This window comes from Pomacea canaliculata, linkage group LG7, assembly GCF_003073045.1.
Source record: "Pomacea canaliculata isolate SZHN2017 linkage group LG7, ASM307304v1, whole genome shotgun sequence".
Classification (NCBI taxonomy): Eukaryota; Metazoa; Mollusca; class Gastropoda; order Architaenioglossa; family Ampullariidae; genus Pomacea; species Pomacea canaliculata.
Window position 1 is genome coordinate 27,269,694 of NC_037596.1, and position 18,797 is coordinate 27,288,490.

At 38.4% G+C, this 18,797-nt stretch overlaps 1 protein-coding gene across 16 annotated transcripts in view; it reads left to right on the top strand.

The window, feature by feature from the left end:
• LOC112568902 overlaps positions 1-18,797 on the top strand; it is a 39,114-nt gene that overhangs the window by 17,778 nt on the left and 2,539 nt on the right. For 6 of the 16 annotated variants that reach the window (XR_003100239.1, XR_003100237.1, XR_003100238.1 and 3 more), the window contains exons 5-10: positions 2,954-2,977; positions 3,332-3,409; positions 3,838-3,856; positions 9,273-9,384; positions 11,665-11,714; positions 17,083-17,832. Coding sequence is in view for 8 of the 16 variants with exons in the window: in XM_025246448.1 (XP_025102233.1) it covers positions 2,954-2,977; positions 3,332-3,409; positions 3,838-3,856; positions 9,273-9,384; positions 11,665-11,714; positions 17,083-17,263 (464 nt within the window). In the remaining 8 variants the exon portion in view is untranslated. Of the gene's footprint in view, positions 1-2,953; positions 2,978-3,331; positions 3,410-3,837; positions 3,857-9,272; positions 9,385-11,664; positions 11,715-17,082; positions 17,944-18,797 lie in introns of those variants that run through there. The other 10 variants (XR_003100243.1, XM_025246445.1, XM_025246450.1 and 7 more) reach the window with 3 other exon arrangements.

The window sequence follows — 18,797 nt, forward strand, 5'->3', positions numbered from 1 at the left end:
AAAAGGTAGTCCTCAGTAGACTTATAATGGGACATGACTGTGCCATGCATTCTTACCTTTTACGAGCTGAATTCCCATCAATATGTCCCTAGTGCCAAGGACACTTTACTGTGTTACATGTTTTAATCACTTGTTCTGCCATCCAGAGTGTCTGCCAGCAATTTTTTTTTTAAACAGCTGACTCTGTGTTTGGCTTGTTTAAGTCCATTCCACAGGCAGCTATTGATTTTTTTTTTAAGATGGTAGTTAATTACTGTTGACTTTGTTTTTGATTTTATTTACAGCCTTTTTTTGGCCACAACACATTTTTTAACGTTACTTACCCTTTTATATTGTCTTTCCGTTTTGTTTGTGTTATATTGTCTGTGCTGTTGTTATTGTCTTACCTGGGGTCTTTCTTTGACCCTTTCTCTCTTATCTCTTGCCTTGACATAGTATTGGTTGCTGGCATGGTGTAAAACTCCCAACAACCAACCTGACTTTTGATCACTTCTGTATTTGAAAACACTGACAAACCATAGGTTGACTCATCTATGCCCATTCAATAGGTGTCCAGTCACTTAATCCCCAGACACTTCATCCCCGACACTTCATCCCCTAGACTTTTAATCCCCAAGCACTTAATCCCCGACACTTCATCCCCAGACACTTAATCCTTTATAAAGCATTATGTAATGCTTCTGTCAAAGCATTGAATTAGAATACGTCATCCCCACACTGTATAGAGCAATGTGTGATGTGTGATTTCTAATCGCTGATTCTTCTATAAAGCATTGTTTAATGCCTCTATAAAAGTGTTGAGTAAGTAAGATATTTTTATTCTTCGTTGAACGACAGTTCTGTGAGCTTGAAATATAACCGTAAGAGAAATGCCTCTGGAGTTCATAATAAGTGGTAAAGGTAGATCTATACTAGTTCATGATGGATATGAATTCTGGCTCAAGAAGAAGGCGCTAAACGGAAACATGAACTGGAGATGTACCAAGCATCAATCACTGAAGTGTCCGGTCACGTTAGTGATAGCTGAAAATGAAATCATCAAGCAGTTATCTGCTCACAATCATGAGTGCAACAAAGAGAAGGCGATGGCAAAGAATGCAGTGGGGAAAATGAAGGAGAAGATGACTGAATCAACAACAACGGCGGGGGCTTGTCAAGCTGCAGTAAGTGTCAACTTACCTCCATCTGTTCTCATGACTCTACCAAGTAAAAGTACTATAAACAGGACTCTTAACCGACATCGTGAGAGACTCAGAAACAGCTTCAGCTTTATTCCCTCCAGACACTTGGAACAAATACCTGACGTCATCGGCGGTGTTGCACGAACAAACAACTCTGTGGAGGGTTGGCATCACGCCCTTCAATCTCTCTTCTCCTGTCATCACCCAACGATGTGGACATTCCTTGAAGGTCTACGTAAGGATTGTCAGCTACACAAGGCGTCTGTTCTACAATCATGCGCCGGCACAGAGAAGCGTGCAAAGAGGAAATACGCTGAGTTAGCCAGGAGAATTAGCAACATTGTAGAGAGATATGAGTCAATGGATCGTCTTCTGTACCTCCGATCATTAGCTTACCTTTCATATTGATTAACAGCAATTACCTCGCGAACACTCAAGAACAATTTTCATATCATATTGTTGAAGAACATTAAATTTACTAGCTTATATGAACTTTAACTAATGTTGTAGATGTTCAAATGACGTTGAAGTTAATAGCATGATTTGAATTTGAATTATTTGAATTTCAATTAAATTTTTCGCTGACTTCATAATTTTTATAGTTAAGGATTTAGTTTAGGGATTAAGTGTCTGGGGATTAAGTGCTTAGGGATTAAAAGTCTAGGGGATGAAGTGTCGGGGATGAAGTGTCTGGGGATTAAGTGACTGGGAACCCATTCAATAATAGTAAGCTTGGAACAGCTGCAGAAGCAAAAGATATAAGGCTCACTTCTGCACTGTGTACAAATGGGTAAAAGAAAGGGAGGAATAGAAAACAGTTGTATCTGCAAAGATGGCCTGAATGTGAATGTTTGTGTGTGTTTGAAAATTTGTAGACATGAATGTAATAAGTTTAAGAAACTTCTAAAAGTTTAAGCATGCAATAATTTTTAATCTCAAAAACAAAATGTTTGGTATTACTGAGCAGTATGGAACATGTTTTTCAGCATCTTCATCATCTTTATCCTCATTGTCACCAATAGGAACAGTGATCTTCTGATTATAATATCCATCAAATATAAAATTTCTTTTAAAACTTTGTTGCATAATCTCTTAACAAAATAGTATATCCAGGTTATGGGAAGGTCATTGTACCTTTCACCAGTCATTTTACCTCTGTGGAGAGATGACAAGTTTTAACATTGGTTGAAAAATTACTGCTTATCATTAGAATTGTGAAGATGTATCTGTACTTGGTATTTGTGTGTGAATTTACTAATTTCTCATTTCCCATTAGTTTTTTTTTTTTTTTTTTGAGGGTTGTGGTGGATAGAGGTGGTTGGAGGTGTGCTGATTCAATACCGATGTGATGCAGCAAACCTCCCCTTAACTGATCCACTTATTAGGAAATGGGTACTAAGCTATTGAATATTTACAACTTGTGAATATATAGTATCCTATTTATCTCACTTCCCTGTGCTGTCAGTCCATGTTTTCTAAGGATTTTGAATACTGCACATCTATGCTTCTGAAAAGTAAACAAATAAAGCATTTTTCCACAGCTGCAGCTGTAGAAAAGAATTTAAAAATGATAAATCACATTTTGCTGTGTGGATGGGAAGGTCAGTGTGCTGCATATGAAAGACTACAAACCAACAGTCAACCATACAAGAAAGAAGCATCAGCAACCAAATGATACCATGACAAAAACTAATGCTTGGATGAAGAATTGAGGAGTGGGCAAAACAAATTGTGTGTATTGAAATGTTCATGTTTTTGACTTTTTTCCTCAGGAAGCACGTCCAGTAGCCAGCCAGGTAAGCTACTTTTTTTTCTTTAAAGATGGGTAGCTTTAAATATTTTCAATTACACTTTTTAGTGTGATGGTATTTTTGTTTTGTTAAGCAAAATTAACTGTTGAAAATTATGTTGTCAGAGAATCAGATAAAACATATAAAATGAGTTATCTTTTTAACTGATGGAAAAGAGATATTTGAGATTCTTGATGTTTTGAAATTTTTATTAGAGGCTTACAGGACAAGCTCTGGTTTCTTCCACCATAATTGTGTGTGTGTTCGCGTGCGCAGGTATGTAAAATGTTTTGAACCTGATTTCAGGGATTAGTGCTCTATAAGTGTTCACTGTTACTTTTACAAATAATGTTTTTTCAGAGTGGTGGTGTATTCTTCTGATTATTATTATCATTCTATTGATAATAATAATAATCATCATCATCATAGTAGTTAGGCGTAAGTATTTTATTTTTCCAAATTATTTGGTAAGGTGGTGTATTTATAGTTGCAGTGTTAATAAAATTTATTAGATAGCAATGAATTTTCTATACGAAGCCTAAGGAGAAATTGATTAAACGGTATAGACAATAAGAAAAATTGTTGCAAGATGAGAGAGCGTACATAAACGGGTGGAAGGTGGTAAAGATGAGTCTCACTTTGTCAATAGCGGATTTCATCATTGCCTAACATAAAGATGAACAGATGAATGTTTAAAGATTTCCTGGTTTCTTCTTAATTACAGTAAATAAACAGCCTGGGTGTTTGAATTCTTATACTCATAAGAATGCATTTGTCTTCGATAATTTACAGTAAAAGAGGTGTTTGCTATTTTTAGGTAGCTTTTCTTTTCTGTGCTAAATATGTCTTGACTTTTTTTTTTTCAGGTAAGCATCATCATAAGTGGTAAGCTTTTATATTTCAGTTTTATTTTCAACTATACAGGTGTATATTACATTTTCTCTCTCTTGCTCAATGCTCAACTCAGATTGAACGTATATACATGTATTTACACAAATAGTCTCATGGTCTGCTCAACAAGTCTATATGCTCAGGGCCGCCGAGAGCCAGCCCGGGCCCCGGGACAGACGACCTCTCCGGGCCCCTTGTACTTGTAATCGTAAATTATTTTCCCAGTATATAATGTATGTTTACAATTCGAATCTCAATATCTACACTTCATTCAGTAACGAAATATAGACTGCAAACATTAGGACACTAGGATCTACATCACTACTTGAACATAAAGTTGTTTACATGCGAGTGGTTAGTAAATGAGGAAAAATGATGTTAAAGGATCAGACTTGTAGCACCTCGCTCCACAGACCCCCCCCCCCTTAGTAAGGACTGTTACGTCAGCAGCGATGTCAAAACCTCGACAGATTAGAACAACGGCTAGATGTATCACATCGCCTTTTGTTCTAAGTGCTGCGCTTTTGTACTAAGCTCACTGACGTGCAAGGAAATGTTCTCTATGTAAGTGATTTATATACTTCTACGTGTAAAGAGGAAGAACCGAAGAAGTAAATGCCTAACAAGTCTTCATCGAGTGTCGTTAATACCTCATTAAAAAAGTGTTTGCTGCGACGAACAGCAGAGCACATCAGTTATCATTTTTATCAACTTACATAACAAACACGCAGCACCTATCGAAATCCCTTCCTATATTATTCCTTTAGCAAAACCGCACGCGCGCGCGCGCACACACACACACACAATAACTACACACACGCATGCTGTTACACGTAAACAAATATCTTAACTGAACTGTCGCCTTCAGACTCTTTAAAGCAGAAATTTTGAATTCATCCAACTTTTTACGAAGCATAAACTCGGTCGACTTCAACCCCCATCAGTCACTAGCCGTTAAAATACCTGAGTTTTAGAAGACAAAGCAACTGTTTTAAAGACTAGTTAGCTAGTAAGTGTTAATACTTTTAATATTTAAGGAGATTAGAATGTTTTGTAAAAATGACAGAAAAATAGAAATGTTTAGCATATTTTAGCTGAATCGTAATAGTTCATAGAACAAAGTTATACAGTACTAATATTGTCATTTTACCTGCTGACTAAAAACTTTATGAGCTTTTCTCACAAACTTCATTATTGTCAGTCAATTTGAGACGCTAGTCACTCTCATTGACACTGATGTTCCTGCCTTGTCAAATGCTATTTGCCAATAAACTCGATTATTATACTGTATGGTAGTGTTACGACTGTAGCGGTAACTTGGCTCGTTTAAAGATCTGAAAATCTGCGGTGTCACACTTTCCTGTACAAAGTCACTTCAGTCATCCGTTGAACAGAGGATAGAACATGTATACAGCGGCTCACACTGTAATATTTCTCAGTATTATTTCAATGTTCAACAACTCAACGTTATAATCACATAATCAGCGGACTGCCACACAGTCTACTAACACAGAGTACTACTAAAAACTCAGAAAAATCGAATAACGACCACCTAGGTCTACCCCAGCTTTTTATAGATCCCTTCTAAAATGCTAAAAATACAAAATAAAAAAAAATATAAAAAAATATATAAAAAATTAAGACGCAGTACGCCCTGACCTTGACATCGCCACTTCCGCCAAGGCCCCGTCAAACTAAGAATACTCAATTTCGTAACAGGTAGTGTGGACATCGCAGTTAGGGGGATGGAACATAGCACGCACACAGGGAGGGTGGAGGCTGGCAATGTGGGGGTTGGGTGGTCGCTGGCCGGGTGACAGCCACGTGTTGCAGGGAAGATGTGAGGGGGTCGACTAGCGACAGGATGCAGGTGCGCGGATGTGGTTGGGAGGGGTGGAGGATGAAGAGGTGAGGGGGAGAATGAGAGGAGACAGCTAGCGCCAGCCGACGATTCTTGAGAGCATAGGACTGACAAGTAACTTGAGCAAAATAAAGCCGTTTTTACGAACCCTCGCTACTATGCCACTTTGCTCGGTCCCGGTAGGTGACATAGTAGCGAGATTTGACTGTATACAGCATCATATATGACAGCTTCCTTGAAGACAACTAGCGCACAAATAAGAAAGATTCCGAGGTGGCTTTGGGGACGGATGGTGGGTAGATAGTATCTCCTTTTTACCGGGGGCTTTGTCGGCAAAGAGCAAAGAAGTCGGAGGCCGATGTGTTGTTACAGGGCGATGCTGGTACATCGCCGGAGGTCGTGCGATCGTCCCAGACCTTTAGTTACAGTAGTCAGAGTCCTCCCGGTGACATAACTCTCCTCCCTACCTCTATCCGGGCCATCCACCCACCGTGCGAACACTGTCTCTACACTTAAATTACCTTTCTCATGCTAGCCTCCTCTTTATCATCCTCCTCCAGCTCCAAACTTCCCGCGACACCACCGTGATCAATTTATAAACCCTAATATTTGCGGGACGGCAGTTTTTTAAAATGTTTTGCAATAATGTGTTCTATTTTGCTGGATGCGATAGTATTACAGGATAAAATAGTCTCATTGTATCAAGGATCTACTGTGTAGACTAATGTAGTTGTTTGTTTGGTGATGGAGATACGGTTAAAAAAAAGTCTCAGTGTTGCTTAGTAACTACGAAAAAAAGCAGCCTTGATGTCTCTCGCTTACAGGCTGCAGCGCCAGGGGCGGGCCCCCACCATGTCGGTTCACAGAGTGCACACATCAGTAACATACCTGCCTGATCTCCACTGTTAAGTCCGATTTGCTTGCAGGGCCCGCCCCCTCCTCCACCCACCCTTCCCCCGTAGTGGCACCTGTAGCCAGCAATCATGGCACCAACGTTCTTCAGGGCGGTTCACACGCGATAAAATCTTTGGTGTCCAGCGGCCGTCGCCTCTTGGCTTGTCCAGCGAGAATATGATAACCGCTGACTACTCTTCTCACGACAGGCCCCAGCACCCGAAATTGTATTCTACAGACTTGAAACTCAACTTCTGCATGTGTAATGCTTGGTGTTCTTGTCCTTAGACCTTTCTTTAAAAGAAAAAGAAAAGGAAAAGAAGAAAAAAAAATCCACTGACCAAGGCCGGGCCCCCTTGACAGCCGCGGGCCCGGGTACACTAGACCCCCCTGTACCCCCCTCTCGTCAGGCCTGTATATGCTGTCCAATCTCGATCTGACTCCCTAGTATATTGGCTTCTGCCTTCTGTATTTTTTTACCCAGACAGGGTCAAGATCCTTCGTCTAAACTATCTATTAATAGTCTTTTCTCTAGGATACTACAGTAGATAGTGTGTTTCAACATTATACACATACATAAAAACCTTATAAGGCTTTGTCAACTACAAGAAAGTTGTTTAAAAAGAGCAGCCAATGTAAATAGGCTATATAAACACTGTGAAGCAAACTAATCAATAGTTGAAAAGGTGACAATAATTTAATAAATATTTTTTTCAACCTATGCAGAAGTAATTTAGCCAGTGAAAAATTATAAATGCATGAAACAAAAAAAGCTCATTAGCTGTTTGCTTACTAGTAGCCTTACTATTTATGTCATACTGTTAACTAATTTTTGTGCATAATGATACAGATTTTCTTCCTAGGTATTGATTATTTCTTTTTCTAATTTTTTGGTGTTTTAAAATTCTACACCTTGTTCAAAACATTTTAGGTACTATGTATTTGCATTTTTTGTGGGGTGGGGGGTGTGATCTGGATTTTCTTTTGTCCTCTCTGTAAAACTGATAATTCCATCTTTTGCTGGATTTGGGGTTTTTTGGTTATTTTTTTAGTACATGTATATTATGGTACTTTAATTGAGACATTGAATTGCTACAACTTCACTTAATGATACTTCATAACAAATGACTTAAATTAAGCAGAAAAGTAGGCACATATTTCTTCTGTCTACCTGTTACATTGCAATGTCTTACCATTAATCTAGCTTATACAGTCACCTGGAACTGCCAACTAATACTTTGAAAAATAGTACTTCCTCTTGTTAATATCATGCCAGTTGCACAACCATTAACACTATCCAAAAATTAGCTTTAGACCACTTTTACTTTTCAGTTAACTGGACCATAGCTTTAGAAAAATTGTGGTCTTTACTCATGTAATACAGTTTTATTAATCCATAAGGGCAATTCCAGGTAGTGCTCATATGCTTGTAATATACATTTAAGTACATATACATGTTAAAATAATTTCTCTCTTTTTTTGCACTATATGTATATACTCCCAGCAACAGTAAGATACAGTTGGTGACTTTAGGTCGCCTCAGGGCTCTGATAATTGTAAAATGATGATTATTGAATTATAAAGTCTTTTGTATTCTATATTTTCAAAAATTCTCCATTGAGGTCAAATTTGGTGGTTTTTCAGAAAAAATTTTGAGACTGACCATCCAGATCTTTCAAAAGCATACTAAAAACATGTTTCCCTATATTTAAGTCATCTGGTAATTACTGGTGATTAGATTCACTCTGTTGCTAAATTTTGATGTCATGTTAGGAACTAATTATTTTTCATAATCTAAAATGTTTTTTTTTGTTTGTTTGTTTCATTTGGCATGGTGATACTTGGAAACAGACATTAACCAGTTTAGTAATGGCTAACATATTGCTATTGGCAGTTTAGATGTAAAACAGTATCAGAAGAAACTTAAAATTGGTTAGTACAGGCAGTGTGAAACCAAAAACTGGCATTACATGCATAATAAATCTGTTGAAAACACATATTGAAATGTTGAAATCTTATCTAGCCAGTTATATATATATACACACACATACAGTTTAACTTTAAAAATTACACTATTTATATACAGGTTAAGATAGTTTCTAATAAGATTATATCGTCTCATTATTCCAACAAGTATGTTACATATGCACACTGATTTAGAGGCCTTTCCGCTTATTTTGTAATTATAATGCTGACTTTCTTATTGGTTTTGGTCCTGTGGCAAGGAGTTTGCTTTTAGGATAAGTCAGCAGGGAGTGTTGGTGGAGAGTGAGAAGGGTATACATGGTTGTAAATTTGTTTTTCTCTGAAGGGTTGATAATAATATTTTGTGTGTGAGAAGGAATTGCCTTTAATCTGCTGTTGAATTTAATAATTTTCTTAGCCACAGTTTACATATACAAATGTAAAGTTTAAAGCTGTCAACAAGAATAGCATGTTTTCCACGGGGTTTTAAAATCTAGATATCGGATCAAAAGATATATATATATAAGACAATTTTAAAAGAGGGTCTCCTCATTTGATTGTGAATGAGGCCCTAACAATCCATATTGTTTAATCCATTAAAACTGGTTGATAGATTCCCTGCCTGAAAGCAATTTTATCTTCTACTGTGGTATAACATAGAAAAATACTTGTGGAAAATTTCTGATCCAGGGCAATGGCAATAGAAGATTGGAATGGCTGCAAAGAAATACTGGAGGTTAAAGATTTCATTACAATTTTGGAGTATAGAGGATCACTCTGGAAACGAGAGACACATAGTCAGGTCAGTGGTAGGAGAAGAAGATTTAAATAATTTCTTGTTAAATGTGTTTATTAAATTATGACCTGCAGTAGCAGGGTTGTAATCAGTTCACCCCATTGCATTTGACTGAGCATTGGGTTTACCTTTATTTAGTATGCAGATTTGACCTAGGAGAAACCAGCCTAAAGACTTCTAGAGTTTTCACAGAGCTGTAGGCTGACTATAGCCAATACCCTCCATCCTGACAAGAAATCAAGCATGCCAATTGGACACCCACCAAATGGTTTAGTCTGTAATCAGATTGCACTCTGCTTGCAAAGTGAAGGCAAGCTGTGGCTGGAAACAGAATGATGAGCTTACTTTCAGAGGTAATGACAGAATTTTGATCATACAGCAGAAGGAGACAGTATGGCAAGGAAAATTGGAAAACCGAGTTAGTCTTCACCTTGATCTAATCTTCATTAAGACAGAATTTTAAGAGCATAATGATTGCATTTAAAACTTTTAACTATTCATTAATGGATTATTATTATGCTTCTGTAAATTGTATATAAACACCTTTGAAAATTTGGAGACTGCCATATTGTTCAGTTGAATCAGGCAACAGGTTTTTTTTTTTTTTAATATCAAGGGCTTAACACAATGCAAATATTATTTTCACATGATTAGACCAAGGCCTTTGAAAACATAAAAGTCTTTAGATATGAGTATTCAGAGAGAAAAAAATTAAAGCCGTAATGTCATAATGTCATTGAAGCATATGGATACATAAAATTAACATGCACTTCAATATCTAGGGACTCCATCCTCCCTGATAGGCTGGCTGATTTGACTGGGACACTACCACAACAGTGACAACCACATCCCCTGCATTCCCACGACCAGCTCCCTTTCTTATAAAATAATAAATTTGTAATAGATTTGTAAATAATAGATTTGTGTAGCGCAAACTCAAACTTGTAAGGAGCATGCCCATAGTGCTTAAGAACAAGGACAACATAAGAGGGACAAAAGAACAAACAAATAACATGTGAATGGTGGAAGGACAAACACAGTAATGATGATGAATAAAAAATAACAAATACAGAAAATGCCAAGAGGAACCAAGTAACAAGGACTGAGAGTATCATGATTTTGCAAGAGAAGACCAGTATTTCATAACTCCTCTTCTCACTACTCTACAGAATTCCAACGCCTGAAATCTGTTCAGAAATCTTCTGGCTGTGACTTTTCTTTCAATAACTCCAAAAAAGTACAATCTACCCTTCTCTCTCTCAGAAGTGCAAGGACTCTGCGCAAGGCCCAGACAACATTTCTTATCAGCTGCTCTCTCCTTCTCCTTCTAAACATCTTTTTTTATTTGAGTTTGTGGCTGTCATGGTGCCCATCCCAAAACCTGGCAAGGATCTCTTACTGTCCTATCACTCTTATTAGTTGTCTGTGCAAAACTCTAGAATGCATGGTGAATGCCCTGCTCACCTGGCATTTCGAGTCTCAAGGTCTCCTCTCCAGCCTGCAGTGTGGCTTCAGAAAATGCCGCAGTACCATTTTGAAACTTTTGTCAGGGATGTGTTCGCCGGCAAAGAATATGTTTTAGGGGTGTTTTTTTATTTGCAGAAGGCGTACAACACTACCTGGAAACAAGGTATTCTGTTAGATCTTCACTCCCTTGGCTTCCGGTGTTGTATGCCCCTCTTCATAAAGACTTCTTTCGCACTGCCTCTTTCAAGTTTGAGTAGGGTCTATCCTGTCTGATCCTCAGGAACAGGAAATGGGCATCCCTCAGGGCAGTATTCTTTCTCCAACTCCTTTCAACATCAAAATAGATTCATTCTTGAAATCTGTCTGTCCAGGTTTGGAGGTCTCAGTATATGTAGATGACTTTGCTCTCTGTATTCGAGGCCAGTCCCTACCATGCATGCCTCAAAAGCCAGCTTCAGCTATGAGTAAATGCTATACCAAGGTGGGTGACCGAAAATGGCTTCAAATTTTCTTCTACAAAGTCAGTATGCATCCACTTTTGCAAGCTGCAAGGCATGTTTCCAAACCCATCTATTTCTGTCAATAGCACAGTACTTAGAGTAGTCCAGGAAATAAAATTTCTCGGGGTCATCTTTGACTGTAAGCTTTTCTCTCTCATATCAAATCTCTATGTTTTTCTTGTCAGAAAGCCTTGTTAATAGTGGCACAGAACAGTCAGTAGGGAACAATAGCAAACTTATGAATCAGGATTAGCTAATCTCCTATATCCATTGTTTGTGCTTGTGTGTTCATTGAAAGATGTTTTTTTACAATTTACAGATTGGGTGGTTCCCTTGTGAGAAAGTAAAATTGGAAGCTTGTTGTGCCAGGTATGTATGTTTTTAAAAGTACAGTAGTATTGTTTAAAATGCTAAGGCTATTCAAAGATTATGACCATTGATTTGTGTCTTCTAGCAATATTTGAGCTTTTCTAATGGGTCATTATCCTACTTTTCACCATTTCTGTTTGAATGCCTTTTATTTAGTTCCCCTTCCCTTGAATCTAATAGTTTAAAGATTATCATAATAATTATAATAATAAGAAGAACATGTATATATCGCCTTTCTCCAGCATCAGCCAGACTCAAATCACTTAGTATACATATAGGCACGCAAGGACACCATTTTAACCTCAAATGTTCGGCTTACATAGAAACATGCAGACACAGTGCATAGAAAAATATAAACAACCTTGATTAAGAGAGCACTTTACCCAACCTCGAAGGTAGGCTCAAAGCGCCTCACCAAAACATACACACACACGTTTTATCGTAGTAACAATAATAGTAGCACTTCCCTGCTGGCAGCAAGCTCAATGTTCTTTCACATCTATAATCGGTCAGCAATATCCATGTAGCTTAGGAGACAACACAATCTCACCATAGACAAACTCAACATGTTGTACAGATGTAACAGAGTAGATTGGGCTTGCTTTCCTGATCTCACCACAAGAACAAACACAACACTGGCATGGGTTTCAAGTCCTTTTGACTTTAATGCCAGTCGATAGTTCTGGCTAAGGCGAAACATCCACATCACACACTTGTGCTTTGGATGAGTCCTAGCTCCCACCTCTGCTCTGTCCCTCAAGTTCTGTCCTCCTGCCTTCATCACCCGACCTTCACACCCGACTTCTCTCCAAAACATCCCTCACCTCCATCGGTTGGATTGTCACCTTAGTCGGGCTGTTCCAGAGATTGACAACCTAAATTTCAAAAAAGTATTTGCACACTTCTAGACATGAAGCATATTTCAGCATTCCCTTGACTAGAACGAGATAACCAGCTTTGTTAGTTTGCCATTCTAGTCTTAGGGGAGATCCAGGTTCGTCAGAGGCCTGTCATAGATGGCAATAATTAAGTCTTATGGCCAGTCCATTCGTTTTAGCCAGCCAGTTTTTTCCGCTGTCCTAGATAGAGACAAAGTGCTGTGCTGGGTGATATGGCCGAACAAGACTAGCTTATACAATTTTACTATTGGCATAATATTGTGAACAACAATGCCAATATCCTCCAAAACAACTAGACTAGAACCAACTGCAGACCTAGCAGTTGTATGGAAAGAGGCCAAGATAGCTGTATAATGTTATTTGAAGGGAGGAATGTCACCTGGCATTGGCAACATTCCAGCTGAACCACTGAAACAGGGTGAGCATGAAACTATAAAGGCTATTAATGCTCTACCAAAGAATCTGGGATCACAATGACCCAGAGAACGGGTGCACTCATTAGTCATACCCATTCCAGACAGAAGAAACAGTAAACAGTGCCTCATCTACAAACCCATCAGCCTAATAAACTATCTAAGAAAAGTAATGCCAAAAGTAATCCAGATTGGCATCAACAATACCAATGAGCAGATCAGGCTGGCTTAGGACCAGGCAGTAGTTGAAACAAATCTTCAGAACATTTAGAAAAACACTTACAATACCAGTGCGATCTTTTCCATATCATTGACTTTAGAAAGACATTCGATAGAGTGTGGTACAAGAGGCTATTGCATATGATTTCAAAATTGAGCATTGAAGATGACGTTATTCAAGTTATCAAAACAATTTACACAAGATCTCACTGAGCGCAGTACTAGTCAACAACCAGTTAGAGCACTTATTTGGACAGCAATGCGTGTCCATGAAGGATACCCTCATCACTTGTACTGTTCAGCATCACCATCGAGAGCATCATGCAGGAAACCCACCATGATCATCACACCTTCGTGTCCATTGGTGGGTTGTAATGTATGTAATCTGCACTTTGCTGATGACATTAGTCTGGTGGTAGGCATTCAAATTTGTTCATCTTATGTTTCATGAGGAAATTCAGACCAGTTTTGCCTGGCACTTGATTTTAAATGTTTGGATTCCTTTTTCCATATAATCAAGCAGAATTAACATCTCAGATCTATCAAGCAGGATGGGAACTATAAAAGTTTTGTCCAGTCAATATTTTGTGGGAAACCTGATGGTATTGCTGTGCCAAATTCTGTACAGCCTGGTTTTTATTGCTGCTTTTGCTGTTAAGCCATAATACAAATTACTGTCATTCAGTTGACATCTTTGTATGCTTGATGCAGGTACTTGAAGCTGTTGACCTCTTCTTTCTGCTATCTATTTGTCTTTTCATGTAGATATCTGCTTTGCTGTCTCCATTACTGTTGCAGTGGCAATATCATGGTTAATAACACTATAATCAATGCATGATTTATATAGTGCATACTCATGCTCATAATGAGTGTGCTCTTAGCTCTTGAGACAAGAACAAATACATGGACAACAAAGGAATGGAAGGATGAACGACAGTACTGATGAATAATAAAAGACAAATATAGAAAATGCAAAGAAGAATCAGGTAACAAGAAAGAGTGTCATGATTTACCAGAGGACAAGTAGGGAAGTAGCAATAAATGAAAGGTAAGGGGGGGTTGAAAAAGGAGTGGCATTGTGTACCGTAGACCAGTGGTTCTCAAAGTATTTCGGACCGCGGACCACTTTACTTAGGTAAAAAATATGGCAGACCACCAAGACCTAAAAATTACTCTGTACTATAAATTTCAAATTTAAATTGCCGCATTTGTTTCGTTACAATTGAAAACTAAATGACCTTTTGTGACAGTAGTATAGTAATATGTTGACACAAAACTACGTATACCTCGTTATTTGTAATTAAAATGTTAATGCGAGGAATGCATCACTTTGCTGACATATGACGACTGTCAGTCGCGGACCACCTGACTTATGCCCGCGGACCACACTTTGAGAACCACTGCCGTAGACTTCTGTGAGGAATAATGCTCAAGGAAGAGGTGTGTTTTCAGGTCATATTTAAAAGATTCAACAGCAGACGTGGAAGGGGAATGAGTTCCATTGTTTTGCTGCACAGTAACTTAAACTCTTCTGACTGCATGTTGTTGTTCTGTTGAGAGTAATAGGATATCATCATCAGATAAAGAGTCTTGACATCTGGCTGGGATGTAGGGGAAGACACATTTAGAGAAATAGTCAGGACAGGAGCTTGCAAAGAAATGAAAACAAAGCAATGGAGACAGCAACAAAGCTTAAACTGGTGACCTCTAGTGTGCAGTTTGAAACTGTATGGCAGGTATATCTCAATATTAATGCAGTATAAAACTTGAGCCATATGACTTTGTGAAGTCCTGCAACACACGTAGCTTGGCAGTTCCTTAACCCTCTTAACATGGCATAAAAATATGTGTCACAAAGAACGACTAATAACTGAAGACTGTGAAGACAACAGTGGGTGGAGTTGTTTTTTATTATTGCTGCTCTCAGGTAAATATTAGATCAAGAAACCTACACAATTTTGGAAAGGACAAGACTCATACTTTGCTATAAAAGTTATGAAAGTCGCCTTCCTGGTGCTTCCCCGGCAAAGCCACGATCATGGCTCATTGTGCATTAAGGGTTAGGAATATGTATTCAAGGCTGGCAAACTCTAGCATTATGTGTTGTTTTCCGTTGCATGCTTGAAAGCAGTATGAGATATTTCAGGAACAAACTTCATCTATATAGTCCAGGTGTTGCTGTTCAAGTCCGTTCTAAAGAAATGGAAATAATTGCATGTCGGTGTAATTGAAGGAGCATTTGATGAGACAAATTGGTTAAATTAGTAGACCAAATTTACACAATTCTTTTAAAACCTTGTACCTAACCACATAGTAACAACAAACACGTGCCTTGATCGCTATATCTCACATTCAACATTTTAAAACAAAAAATTACATGTCAAGCACTGCCTGTTTTTTTTTTTTTTTTTTGTCTTGTCATTTTTTTCGTAAAGGATGTAGTTGTTGACCGAATGTTGTAGGCTAAACTGCCCACAAGGTTGATAGCAGAGTGTTATCCATTTAAGACATTCCTCCCTGTCACGATATCACCTTGGATGAATTTCTCGTCCATTCTCAAGTCTTTCATGGTACCCAGAATCAGAGTTGCACAAACCCCAGAGGCACATTTTAACATGGCTGTTTCGCTGAAATCAATGAAGACACTACGACTAAAATAGCCAGGGTGTTTGTTTTAGAACAGGCAAAGTAACTCTGTCTGACAAAATTTCTCCCACTGAATCTCCAAAGTCACAATATGATCGGTCATGATGTCGCTACAAGGGGTGGAACATCTTGAAGAACAGTGCCGATTGTGTTGCTGGGGTCTGCCTAGCAGGAGGCTGGGTTCAGCCTCCTCCGAACCCAGCCTCCTCCGTCCCCTCTGTGCACCAATCAGAGCTTCAGACCTGCGCTGCCAACCAACTGGCCATCAGTTGGAACATTTCTGTAGTGCATTTTCCTTCCAGCAGCAAGTACATTGTCCTTTGACATAAACAACTGGCTTAACTGTATCTGACTCACCCACACACATACACAGCGCACATGCACATAGGCGTGGAAGTATGAAAAGAGAAAGCCTCTCACCATTTCCCAGAAAAGGTTGTTTTTAAGGCCAGACATGAAAGCATCAAATGCGCTACATGTGCAAAATGATGTGGAAATGCATTCCAGCCTCTGGGGCCAGAAAAGAAAGAGCAGGGGCCAAACTTAACCTATGTGAAATGTGGCACATGCAGGATATGAGCAAATCAGAGAGGCTGAGTGGGCTGATAGGTGTTAAAATCTCAGATATCCTGGACCAAGGCCATAAAGACAATACTAGTAGATTGAGGCCATCTTGTGGTCAGTGCAAGCATGGACAGCAAGCGATGCAGTTCACAAATGAGTTGTGTCACAGGATTGAATTTGTGCTGATGTATGATAATGCGGACAGCATGGATGTGGGCTATTTGAAGCTTGCTGAAGCTCCGAAAACGGGGAATGGTCCAGTAGTCTGGGACAGCACAATTGCAGACATGAGTTTCATGGTAGAAAATAAAGACAAATTTGCAAGGCTTTGGGAAAATTGACTTGCTATATTAATTTGATCATCTAGTTTGAGTGGTGCATTAAAAATCACACTAAGATTTATCACCATCCCGGAGCATGGATGTGCATTTACCAAATTCTTGATCAAAAGCAGATAATGTAGAATTTGTTCGAACAAGGATTTTGCTCTTGGGGTTAGAGGGTAAGTTTAACTGTTCTTTGAAATTATCAGCCCAATGTGAGCATCCTGATGGTAAATAAATTATTTGAAAATGATTACAGCACTGCAGTAAATATGCTTCATTGTTTCTTTTCTAAAACCCAAAGCCCAGGGAATACACACATCCGGGAGTCTGCTTCATATGCAATAAGTCATAGACAACTAAGGCCGTTACCAGTGCCTAGCAAACTCACCTCTATTGAGCGTAATTCAGCTATAGATCTGCCTGCTCCATCACCTGGAAGACAGCCTTTGCCTCCAATATCAGGAAGATTAGAGAAATTTTAGTGCTTACCATTTTGCAGCTTCTCTCTAAAATCTTTCCTGCTATTTCTCTCAGAAATGAATGCCTAGTGAATATTTGTGATCAATCATTAGAGATATCAAAGACGTTTATCAGATACGAATATTCATCTGGGAAGTAAAATGAATGTGCATGGCTGTGTAGCATTGAATAGTATAATCATATTCCAGAATGCCTTCAGTGAAGATATGCATGTTGATAACCATGTCAGATCTGTAAACTTGCAGTGTTCACAACTTGCACACAACATGAAATGAAGGTAGTTTTATTTTTACATTTATCAGAACACTCAAGAAGAAACCTTGTATATTTAGGTCTGGTTCATTGGTTTATAGGTTTTTTTTTTCATTTGTCATGTGACTTTTGATCACTAAGATTATCAGATACAAATATTCACCTAGAAAGTAAAGTGAATATGTATCTGGCATGTTTGTGTAGCATTAAATAATATAATCAGATTCCAGACTGCTTTCATTGAATATATACCTGTTGATAACCACATCTGATCTGCAAACTTACAGTGTTCACAACTTGCCCACAGCATGAAATGAAGGTAGTTTTATTTTTACATTTGTGGTCTATCTGCTTCTTACCGGTGTCCGGTCACTTAATCCCCAGACACTTCATCCCCGACACTTCATCCCCGACACTTAATCCCCTAGACTTTTAATCCCCAGACACTTCATCCCCGACACTTAATCCCCAGGCACTTAATCCTTTATAAAGCATTATGTAATGCTTCTGTCAAAGCATTGAATTAGAATACGTCATCCCCACACATTTACTCCTGGCAACATTGTAGAGAGATATGAGTCAATGGATCGTCTTCTGTACCTCCGATCATTAGCTTACTTTCATATTGATTAACAGCAATTACCTCGCGAACACTCAAGAACAATTTTCATATCATATTGTTGAAGAACATTAAATTTACTAACTTATATGAACTTTAACTAACGTTGTAGATGTTCAAATGACGTTGAAGTTAATAGCATGGTTTGAATTTGAATTATTTGAATTTCAATTAAATTTTTCGCTGACTTCATAATTTTTATAGTTAAGGATTTAGTTTAGGGATTAAGTGTCTGGGGATGAAGTGCTTAGGGATTAAAAGTCTAGGGGATTAAGTGTCGGGGATTAAGTGTCGGGGATGAAGTGTCTGGGGATTAAGTGACTGGGAACCCTTCTTACCACTTGTGATAAATTGCCTATCATTTCAGTCACACCTGTGGTGTAGATCTGTGGTTTCCTACCAATTATATCAGTCTTATCCATTGCATGAAATTGTGCTTCTGTGGCTAAGAGCCCTTTGTAGCCTGCATGTAAAAAAAATCTGGACCATACTAAAAATGGCAATGGTGCATACTTTTTTTGAGCTCATTGATCATGTATTTTTTTTTTTGAATGCACAGTCTTCTATCTTTATAAAAATTCCAGTTATGTACAGAGTATATAGCTTCTCGATGTATAACATTTTAGCTTGGTATTAGTACTAATTTTAGGTGGGAGAGGGCAATC